Here is a 12,576-nt window from a genome sequence, read left to right on the forward strand (position 1 = left end):
TTATTATACTAACTAACAATACCAATCCAACGATTATTTTTTTATACGCATATATATTTATATTTGTCTATTGAAAAACATTAATGATAAAATATATATATATATATATTTTGTTTACATTTATATTATACCGTATTATTTTTCTTTTTATTTTTATCTTTTACTACAAACTAATACTCATATGTCTATTTACAAGATTGACATTTATTTATTTTTTTTTATGATATTTGAATATTAATTATTATATCAAAATTTAGTACAAATTAGAGGAAAAATAACAAAAATATTTTTATTAATATCATATAATACAAATATGATGACATTTGGATAAAAAGATTATACTATTATTATTTTTAATATTGTTATAAAATATATGAACGAATCTAAGTATTTTATTAATGAAGTCGAGTAAAAACACAAATATTGAACTAGTTTTGGTTACGCTCAGCCCCAACCAACTCGGAAAAACCAAAATTGACACAATACACACCTAATCTAGCGACTACACATACGAACCGGCCACGACCGTGATACACACAAAAAACAACCCCACACATGAACAGACAAGGCACCCGAAGGCCTACAACGTCGAACGAGCGCCTTTTGACTATGAACGACTACACACAAAAGGAAAAATGTGCCGCAGGAACTCCACAAGATTACAGGAGGAAGGTATCGCCGTGAAACCGTCGTGAACCGCCGTGAAAAGTCATCGGAGAAGACGAATAGAGAGGTTGAGAGAAAGAGAGGCTAGAAAGTGGGTATAGTAGAGCGAGAGAGTGATAATGAGAGACGACGAGTTCTCTCTGTATGTATATATACTCAAGGCAAATGCAACGGACAGCCAGTATTAAGATTCACAATCAACGACCCAGATCACACCTCGCCAAAAAGACGTGGATCCTAGCCGGGTCACGGGCGTGGGTCACGGGTCCGGGTCAGGTAACTGTGAGCAAGCGGTTCACGGATCAGGGCTGATGGGTGCGGGTCGTGGATCACAAGTCAGGCCCAGATTCCAATGGACTCCTTAATTATTGATGTGTAGTGTATTAAATTGGTGTGGATCCAAATGACAAAAAATTCAACAAATATTAAGTACAATGACGCATGTAAACTAAAATATTGTAAAGTAAAAAGATAAATGCAAAAAGATAAATTTAAACTAAAATATTATTAAAATACTGTTTTCAGTGTCTTATAATATTATTATAATAATATCTGTGTAAAAAAGTATACAAATATTAAAATAATTTTTATGTACAAAAGGTAAATGAGACATTAGAGCAAGATGGGAAGAATATTGTTGTTAAATACTTATATAAAATTATGCAAGAAAAAAAAAAGAAAAAAAAAAGATTGGACGAATAAATCCAATATTTCCCCAAACACCACAGGGCTTCAAATGAATTGTCAGCCCATAATTTTTATATTGGGCCGGCCCACATACGGAACTCGCCTCCTATCATTTTATTTTATTTACAATCATTCTATAAATCCAATTAAATAAACAATCCTTTATGGGCTAAAAGATACATTATCATTTTATAATAATAATTTTAAAACTTTTAACGCAAATAAATACTCCCTCCGTTTTAAGGGTGATATTTGTTTTTTGTACGTAAATTTTTTAATATTAATATTATATTGGATTATAGTAAAAAATAAAAATACTCATATTAGTATAATGTAATATAAAAGTAATGATATTTGTGTAATATATTGTACGTTGAAAGAAGATTTATTATGTTAGGTAGGCAGTACAATTACTAAATTAGAAAATGGTAACTTTATTTTAGGACGGACAAAAATAAAAAATAATAACATTTTAATGAAACAGAGGAAATATCAATGAAACTGTGCTATTCGTATTATTTTAGTTTGTCTATTAAAGTTCTGCTTACATCATATTTAGTAAAAACAATATAATTATTTTAAACTTTTTATTCATTGTTTTCTTGTTGATTTATACTTATTTGTAATTGATAGAATTACATATTTCTTATATTCAATTTACTTTCATTCAAAATTTAGATTATCAATTCTATAAAAAATTCTAATTTACATTTATGTTTTCTTTTATTAAAAAAATAAAAATAATAATAGAAATATTATTTCTCTTAATTTTTATATAAAAAATTATTAAGCATACTTCTGACAAATAGAAGAAGTATTTGACAAAGACTTAAAATTTACAATATCTTTCCTCAAAACATGGAGATTTGTTTGTTTTGTGATTTCAATTTTCAATAAAATATATTATTTTCTCTTACAAAATAAAAAAAAAAATTATTCTTTCAACACACATTGTGTATATATATATAAATATATTGTCTATATAAAAAATATCTTGGCTCCCTTAAATAAGTTGTTTAATATAATACTTCCTTCGCCATGTAAATTTGTGTTTATTTGACCTGATATGGGTTTTAATAAAAATATATAATAATTGTTAATTTTTCTTTTTAAATGACTTTTTACTTAAAAAAAATTAGAATATTTTTGGACAACAACTTAAAAAAGAAAGTGAAATAAATTTGAATGATAGGTGGAATATGTTATAAGAAAATGTGCAATAGAAGATTGAGCAAAATGGCAATACTTGTATATTTTTTATTTTAGTTTAATTTTAATATTTTATAAGAAAAAATAATACTATAATTTTTTTTTTTAAAAAAAAAACCAAACTTTAAATTTTAAAATTACCAAAAAAAAGTGTTATTTATTTACCAAATGAGTTCCAGGGGGCAAATAGAGTGATGTCTTTTTCAGTCCACCCCATTGGCAATCATCCCAAGCAAAAGAAACAATTAATTAATTAATTAATTTGAATATCACTCAGTCCAGTCCAGTCCAATGGAGTTTAGTTCAAATCAGGAATCAATAATATAATATAATATAAATATAAATTATTTAATAATTATTTAATAGTAATTACAATTTCTTGAATTTCCAATTTTCCATAGAGCTTATAGATTACTGTGTAGTGGATAAGTATATACATACATACACATATATACCCCCTTGAGTACCTTCACAGTTTTCCCTTTTCTTTATACAGACATTAGCAATCTTATAAGCCACATACATATACATACATATATATATATATGTATTGATTTCTATTTTAGATATATTTTCTAAATATGTCAATTTATTCCATACGTATTTATCTATTTATTTATTTTCTACATAGGATTTTTCTTTCATTACATATTTAATTTTCTAATTAGGGTTTCTCATTGCATGTTTTCCATATATATATTCGAGAAAAATCAGCACATGGAAAATATAAATTTAACTATACAAATCCTATGTTAAATAACCGTACATAATTGTGTTGTATAAATGCGCTAAAAAAAATTCCCTTAATAAATTTAACTATAAATTATACTGTTTTTTTTTATTATGACATGTGCTGAGTGTTTATGTGTTAATATTTGTATTATATTAATATAGAACGGTATCATATTTCATAGTTAAAGACAATACAATATATAGTTGAATTCTGCATAACTAATGTTTTCATATAACACAATTTCTTACTGTCATTTAACCCAGAATGTGTTATTTGTATTTAATTATGAATTTTGGTTACTTTCTTTATAATATATTGTCGTTACAGTGCCGATTTGTTTTCTCAAATCTCATAACTTTCAAAAGGGATTATTATTATTATTATTATTATTATTATTATTAGGTAAATAATGAAAAAACACACACACAGACACACATGTGTATTATGTGTTGTAGAATGAAAGCCCAAAAATGAAGCAATGGTGATAATGATTAGATTATGGTGTGCTTTATATGAAGTGAATCTTACTCTTTATATTGCATATATTCTCCCAATATAGAATTTGTAGCCACCCTAAAGCTTTCCCCTTTCATTTGCATAAATTTACTACAAAAAAAAATAATAATAATAAAAAAAATAGTATATTTGTAACGAAATTTTGTTACTTAAGTTCACGTAGCTAACGTAATTTCATATCTAATTATGTATCTAATATTATTAGTAACAGAAAAAATGTATTTAGGAATGAAAAAATTTCGTTACAAAAATAATATTTTCTTATAGTGAAATAAATACTTCATTCATGCCTGCTTAGATAAAACTTTTAAACTCTTTTTAAAACAATAAATATTTGAATATTTCATGTAATATTGGGAGAAGAAAAATATATATTTGATAATTTTATAAAAAATGATTGCTTATAAATAGTACTCCCTCCGTTCCATATAATTTATCTATATTTTCTATTTTCGTCCGTCCCACATAATTTGTTATTTCTATTTTTGAAAATATAATTATGCACTTTAATCGCATTTTAAATTTTAAATTTTACAATTTTTTAATTTTAATTAAACTATTTATTTATCTTAATCTTAATTTATAATTATTTTTACTAAATAATAATTATTTTTATTAATATATTTTTTAATTATTTACTAATTATATTTTACCTAAATTCTCATATGTATGGTAATAAGCCCAGAGAGTAGCAAAATGAAATTGCAGAAATATCTATGTAAACAAAGGGTTTGTTTTTTTTTATAATTTCAAATTGAAATTAACCTTATTCATTCATGATGTATAATTTTCAATAAAAATATATTATTTTCGCTCACAAAATATTAAATTAAAATATTATTTAAACAAAAATTTAAATTCAACATTCTATTTCAAATCAATTTCAAACCACATCCAATTTATTTTATTTTAGTATATTGACAAATTTGATCATTTGCAAGTACATGTGCTTTTTACTTGCACTAAAAGTTTATTTAAGTATTGTCGGTATTTTTTAAATTTATTTAAAAATTAAAATATTTTGATATTAATATAAAAATATTTTTACTTATAATATAAACTGTATGGATTGATATGATATATATATATATATAGATGAAAAACAACAAAATGTATAATTGGTGTTGTGTTAATCATTTATTATTGAATATATTATAATTAAGACTTTGTTTGATTGTAGTTTAAAATGGATTTGAAATGCAATGTTAATTTAATTTTTATTTAAATAATATTTTGATATAATATTTTGTAAAAAAAATATATATATTTTTACTGAGAACTGTACAAATTAAATAATGTTAATTTTTATTTGAAATTAAAAGAAAACATGCATAGTTTTTAATAAATGAGAAGTAAATAGTTTATTTATGAACGCTAAATTGCCAATTTTCTAAGTAATGTGTACTATGGTGTGTTTGTTTGGGGATTAGATTTCTAATCCACTATTCATCCCATTTTTTCTCCCAAAAAATATCAAATCAAACACCTATTTTTTATTTTTTATATTATACTAAAAATCAATTTTACATTCAAAACATTACATCAACACTTATTTATATCACATCATACAACTATTCAAATTCAAAATTTTTACTATTCAAATCACAACTCAAAATCCAAACCCTCAGACAAACACACCTATTATATACAAATTTATACTTTTATATATATTTTTAAATATATTTAATCCCTATGATATGCAATTATAAATGAATATATATCTTCTTATTATTTCACACTGAAATCATGAATTTGCTAATGAAACATATGTACTTTTTGGAAATAATATAAATTGTTTTATAAAGGTATATATATAGCACTTCTAATAATGAGATTTGTTTTTTGTGTTGGATAATAAATACCCCCTCCTTCCCATAACTAGTTATCAATTTGTTTTTTCCACGTAATTTTAGAAATATTAATATTATATTGGGATATAGTAGGAATAAAGTAGAAATGACTAAAATAACCTATGTAATATAAAAACAATGATATTTGTGTAATATATTGTAATTTATAAGGGTATTTGTAATGTTAGATGGATAGATAGTACAGTTACTAAAAAAAAGAAATTAATATTTTGTTATGGGACAAACTAAAATAGAAAAATAAATACTTTGTTATGGGACGGAGGGGTAACACATTTTGGGGTAACTTTTGTACCATTTCTTTGTAATTTTATTTTGATTAAATATAAATTATTATTGATATTATACTAATATGACAAATACCTAGTGTTGTATTTCTTAAGAATTTTTTGTTGATCACATTTTGTCATATCAATTTAAGATCATATTAAAAAGTATATCTATTTTTTTCTGCTTACATTAATAATAATAATAATAATAAATAAAAAAAAACGACGACGAATTCTTTCATTTTATCATTACTTGGGTTTGGTTTATCCAATCCATTTTTTTTTTTTAATATTCAATACAAAATAGTATATATATATATTTTAATATTATTCATTCCTCGTATAAAAAATAACTCAAACTAAAATACTAAACAAATACATCCCTACTTTCTTTTTACTATTTAATTCTCACAACTCTATGCTCAAATATTTATTATTATTATTATTATTATTATTATTATTATTATTTCTCGAAATATTGTATCTAAATTATTATTTATTACTACCATTTTATCTCCCCCATCCCCCCAAAATGAAAAAAAGTTGGTGTATCATAAAAAAGTTGGTCAATTTCGATGCCATTTGTTCGAGTGGTTAATTCCCAAGAAATACTATATGATCAACATTCATAAATAAATTAAAATGCATAATCAATCATGCACATAAAAATATAGCACAAAATAAATGCATGAACACGCATGCATGCACCTATATATAGAATATATCCAAAGTGGTCAGTACTATTTAATTTAATTTATATATATATATATATGTTTTTTATATATTTAATTACTTATGTAAAGGGCAATGCAAATTGCAATAATATATATATATATATATAATGACTTGTTGATGAAGGATTAATTAATTAAGTGTATATATATATATATTAGGGTTTGGTGATCATTTCAACTCTAACGGCTCAGTGGTTGGTTTTTCAACACTAACCGAAACCAAACAAACAAATTACATTATTATTATTATTATTATTATTATTATTATTAATTTGTTCGATCCCATCCACAGATAATTTGCTTGCAAATAGGGTTTTCTATTTTCCATATATATATATATGTATATGTACGTATATTACATTATACGTAGTTGTGTCGTACATCAATAAATCATCGTACTAGCTAGCTAGATGGATGTAACAATTAGCTAATAATCAATCCCCATCTTGCATTATATTTATATATTCGTCTATAACTATTTCTTCCTTGACACTTGCCATAGTTTGGATTGCAACATATTTATATATATATTATATATAGTAAAATTTATTCCATAGGTAAGCTTGATTATAACTTTTGTTGTTATGGTAAATACTAACTAGTTTCATAAATTTAATTTAATTAATCGTAATTTTGGATATATAGTTATATGTAACAAATTAAAAGTTGTGAATAATTGACATTTTTACACAATAAAATTATTAAGATGGAAAAAAATTTGATGATTGTTTGTATATATATACACGTGTATATATATATATATATAGTTAAGAGAGAGAGAGACATAATCTAAGGTAATTTTTTGTACTAAAATTACTACTACTACTACTACTATTATTATTATTATTATTATTATTATTATTATTATTATTATTATTATTTCGTGGTGGCAGTTACTTAAATTTTATGATTTAGCATCGATAATGTAGTGGTAAATAACAATTAACACACCATATAGCGATAAACATTACAAAATTTATATTAGTATAATATAAATGTAACATATGAACATACAACACATAAATCACATATTATGATAGATCCCAACATAATATATATATATATATTCATACAACACACTATATGATTATATATTCAATTTATCGAAAAAGTATTCTCGCTTTATTAACTCGCTAGTATATTTTTTAAAATATTTTTATTTTTATATTATAATTAATCAATATAATATTATATTTATTAAAATTCGTGTTAAATTTAAACAAACATAGCCGGATGGAGAAGTTTGTATACAAATATGTAGTACTCATAAATTTTTATTGCTAATGGTGAAAATATATAGTACAAGAAATTGATAAAATATATATATATATATAATGATCCATTAATTAATTACTTACGAATATACTATTCCTAAGACTGCTTGATTAACCTGTTTTAAAACGTGAAAAAAAAAAAAAAAAAAAAAAAAAAAAAAAAACTTTTTTTATAACGTAAACAACATATATATATATATATAACTTCCTATCGAATATATAATCGGATGATGTAGATCGTCTGGTTTATACTTGAATAACACGTGTGTCAAAATTCTCTGAATGGTTTATTCTAGGGGGAGAGAGAGAGAGAGAGAGAGAGAGAGAGAGGGAGGCGACAGAGAGAAAGCTTGATGGAGTGGTAATGGTGATGATGACAGCGATGGTCTGTGGGACATTCTTCCAGACTATACTTACTATTAATCAATAACTAAAATGCAAACCAAATTAGCTACTTTGAGCACAATCTAGAGAGAGAGAGAGAGAGTAGGGGTGGAGTGGAAAACGGATTGGAGAGGGACCTCGTAAGAAGGAATATTAGGTCTTCTTGTCTTTGACTCTTTCAGATCCCTCTGTCTCTCTAGATCTCTCTCTCTCTCTCTCTCTCTCTCTCTATATATATATATATATACACATATATTTGTAAATTTTCTTCACTCACAAGGTAATCATCATATCTCTACGAGAACCGCTACACATTTTGCTTCCACTTCACATTATGTCTCTCTCTCTCTCTCTCTCTCTATCTATATATATATATATATATATATACACACATCCCATTTTTCATAGTCCCCATCAAGTCCAGTTGGAGGTGGAGCCATCGAGTAAAACCTCTCATTCCCACCTATACATATACATACACATATATATATATCCTAAGGCCAATTCCTAGTTGGGATTAATCCCATTCATTCAAATTCTTGATATATATATATATACATACATACATTATAAGGATAGATTGATATCATGAGGAAACCAGACAACAACAATAATGTACTAATGATGAAGGAAAAGGGCAACAACAACAACAACAACATTAATCCAAAGGTTAAGTTGAGGAAGGGTTTGTGGTCTCCCGACGAGGACGAGAAATTGATGAATTACATGCTAAAAAATGGACAAGGTTGTTGGAGCGACATCGCGCGCAATGCCAACCTCCAACGCTGCGGCAAAAGCTGCCGTCTCCGTTGGATCAATTACCTCCGTCCCGATCTAAAGCGCGGCGCATTTTCGCCGCAAGAGGAACAACTTATCATCCATTTACATTCCATTCTTGGCAATAGGTAATTAGGTATCTCTTCATTTGATTGATCTACATTTCCAATTATCAATTAGGGTTTCTTCATTTTTATTTTTACTTTTAGTTTATGTTTTGTTTACTTAGACTTAGATTTTGTATTTTGATTTAGGCTTCGATTAGATAGTAATTGTGATATGATATTTTGTGAAATGATATATATTTATATATATATATATAGAGAGAGAGAGAGAGAGAGAGAGAGAGAGAGAATTGTAAGAATTGTATAGTAAAAACACTAAAATTAAATTCCAAGTAAATAAAGCTTAAGTTTTTTATACAAAAAAATATGCTTAATTGAAGCTTTGAATAAAAATATATGTTTTTTATATTATTAAAATATCATATATATATATATATTTTATAGAAACTTGATCGATCAAAATAATAAAATAAAATACAAATGAAGAAATCCTAAGATGGTATGGATTAAGTGATGAATTTATTAAGAGTCTGAGCAAATTTGTGAAATTTGTGTGTTTTCTCCTAAAAGACAATATATATTTTTTTGATATATTATTGTTGTAAAACTATAATATATGTAATTAACAAGTATTTATTTTATTTTTTTTATTGCTTTAAACTTTTAGATAGAGATGATAATTTAGCAATTATTTTGTTGTAAGATTGAATAAATGATGACATATAACTTTCAGTGAAAAGGTTATTTAATCACATTGCATTGCAAGTTTGGAATTTATAAACTTTTTATGATTTTATATATAATTAGTCATGAAGTAGGCACAAGTGAATGTTGAATGTATAGCAATGCTAATTCTTTATAAAATTCGTTGCTATTGAGTTTCATATTTATTTAAAAAATTAGCTCATGCTTCACATGAATAATAATCTATTTTCACCATAATTTATGTGCTCAAAGAAATCAATAACACAAAGTTTCACTAATAATCACTTCAATAAATTCTCCAAAAAAATCCTTTTTTTTTAATTTTTATTTTGTAATAACAAAAGGATACATCCCAGAAAAATGAAAGCAAAAAATTAACACAGAGCTATTAATTTGGGACCTACAAATTATTTAATTAGAAAGAAAACATGTAATAAAATACAAGTATGAAAATTAGATTATTTCTTTGTAGGTATACTTTTACTTGCTTCTCTTTGATGTAGTATCAAGATTTAATTTAATTAGACAACACAAAGTCTAATTTATAAATCCTCATCTTTGTTAATCAGGTGGTCTCAAATTGCTGCTCGACTTCCAGGCAGGACAGACAACGAAATCAAGAATTTCTGGAATTCAACGATCAAAAAGAGATTCAAGAATGACAACAACAACAACAAAGACAACGAGGGTAACCATAAAACTCCAACATCATTAGTATCCCCAAACAACGGGGATGATAGATCAGAGTTCAATAATGGTCCTAACAGCTTTGGTTGTCCGAATATGGGAGGGACACTATTCATGCAAGAATACGAGATGCCACCTCTTTCGATGGATTCCTCTTCTTCTTCGACCTCATCAAATTTGCAACCACCCTACATGGCTTTGCACTCCCTCATAAACCCTAGCCCTAACCCTAACCCTAACCCTATCACCAACGATCATCGTTATAATCATCACTATCGAAACATGTTTGAAGTGCCTTCTTCGGGTGGATATTTCGGGCAATTAGGGTTTGGTGGAATCGAAGGTGTTTTGGGAATTGGGGAGCCATTTGTTATGGGGTCGGACAATGAGAATTTGGTCCCCGGATTTGAGGCAAGAGGACTAGAGTTTGAACGCATGAACAACGATAGAGGCGAGTGTGAAATTATGAATAAGAAATTTGGCAAGATTAATCAAAACTTGTTGAGTAAGAATGATGGTGAAATTAACAATGATTTCATTGCAGAAGAAATGGTTGGAGTTGGGAATCATAATTGGGACTTAGAAGAAAGCTTGAAAATGGGAGAATTGGATTGGGAGGGTTTGTTGGCTAACATATCCTCTTTACCTTATCTTGCTTCTCAAGGTGAATATTAATCTCTCTCTCTCTCATGTTCATCTTGAATTCTTGAAAATATATCCACAATCTCATCAATCTCACTAGGTATCTTCAAGATAATGATCGAAGTTAGCTATCGTATACTTTTTTTCTTTTGCGATTTCAAACTGTATTAATATTTTCAAAATAAAACATCAAGGCGTAGGTAGCAATAGATGGAGATGTTATTTGGCGCGGAGATGTACATTGTTGTGCTTTCATATATGATCGATACAAAAATGTGAATAGTACGAACCCATGAGGGAATAAGTTCAATAAGGATGGATCCATACATATTTAGTTAAACTTTTTTGTGTATGTAATTAATCAATTTTATTAGTATGTTAATACTTAAGATCAATATATATATATCGATTTTGATAATATACAAGATTAGTACATAAATTGATTGATGGAAACAAGTGATGGAACAATCAATATATAAAAATATATTGAGAAGAAATAAACCATGCAAATCATTAGACTACGGCCAAATTTTAGGTTATAAACACAATTATCTAACCTTGATTTATAATGTTCTAATTGGTTTTATTTTTATTCATCTCTACTACTAGTAATTCATTTGTTCCATGGGTTTGTTTTTTTACAAATTAAAATTAAAATTAATATTATTCATCCTATACAATTTTCAATAAAAATATATTACTTTTTTTATAAAATATTATATCAAAATACTATTTAAAAAATAATAATTAAATTAACATTTTATTTTTAATCAATTTTAAACTTCAATCAAACAAATATATATGGTGGGGCCATATTAAGATGGCAATCAACATTTAAGGCCGTTGGGTTTAAAATTTTATGTTCTTTTAGGTTAGTAGATTTTGCTTGAAGATCATTACATTATATCTTTAAGTTCCATTTCCCTTTAAAAAATAAAAAATAAAAAATAAAAATAAAAATAAAAAGAAAATTATAATACTAAATAATTATTAAAAATAAATAAAAATAAAAAATAGAGCCGTAACCTATATAACTTTCGTCGTTATTATTATTATTATTATTATTATTATTATTATTATTAATCGTAATCCATCCATTGATCCATACATGACAAATATAATATATAATCCTCATCATGAAATGTCCTTGCATGCATTACATTTACAGTCATGTAGTAAAAGTTTATCACAATGGAATATTATATATATTACCATTAATTTCTGAGTTTGAAGCTGTACCATATATGTGTTAATGTGATAATTTTATTGATCCATCGCCATACATATATATATATATATATCTATTTATGTCTGAGGATGAGGTTAATCGTCAAGTTCTCTAGGGTTACGTGGCGGGGTT

At 25.8% G+C, this 12,576-nt stretch overlaps 1 protein-coding gene across 1 annotated transcript; it reads left to right on the forward strand.

The window, feature by feature from the left end:
• Positions 1–8,829: 8,829 nt before the first annotated feature.
• Positions 8,830–11,521, forward strand: LOC127262426 (transcription factor MYB83-like). The gene is made up of 2 exons (XM_051291105.1): positions 8,830–9,245; positions 10,457–11,521. Exons 1-2 carry the CDS (start codon positions 8,929–8,931, stop codon positions 11,247–11,249), a joined length of 1,110 nt encoding a protein of 369 aa, XP_051147062.1. The 5' UTR covers positions 8,830–8,928; the 3' UTR covers positions 11,250–11,521.
• Positions 11,522–12,576: the final 1,055 nt, after the last annotated feature.

Source organism: Andrographis paniculata, unplaced genomic scaffold, assembly GCF_009805555.1.
Source record: "Andrographis paniculata isolate CXL003 unplaced genomic scaffold, ASM980555v1 Contig15END, whole genome shotgun sequence".
NCBI lineage: Eukaryota > Viridiplantae > Streptophyta > Magnoliopsida > Lamiales > Acanthaceae > Andrographis > Andrographis paniculata.

Bases quoted from the DNA above. Each gene is read 5' to 3' on its own strand.
- LOC127262426 (XM_051291105.1), top strand. From the start codon at position 8,929: ATGAGGAAACCAGACAACAACAATAATGTACTAATGATGAAGGAAAAG. The intron at 9,246-10,456 runs GTAATTAGGTAT...TTTGTTAATCAG, and splicing joins CATTCCATTCTTGGCAATAG to GTGGTCTCAAATTGCTGCTC.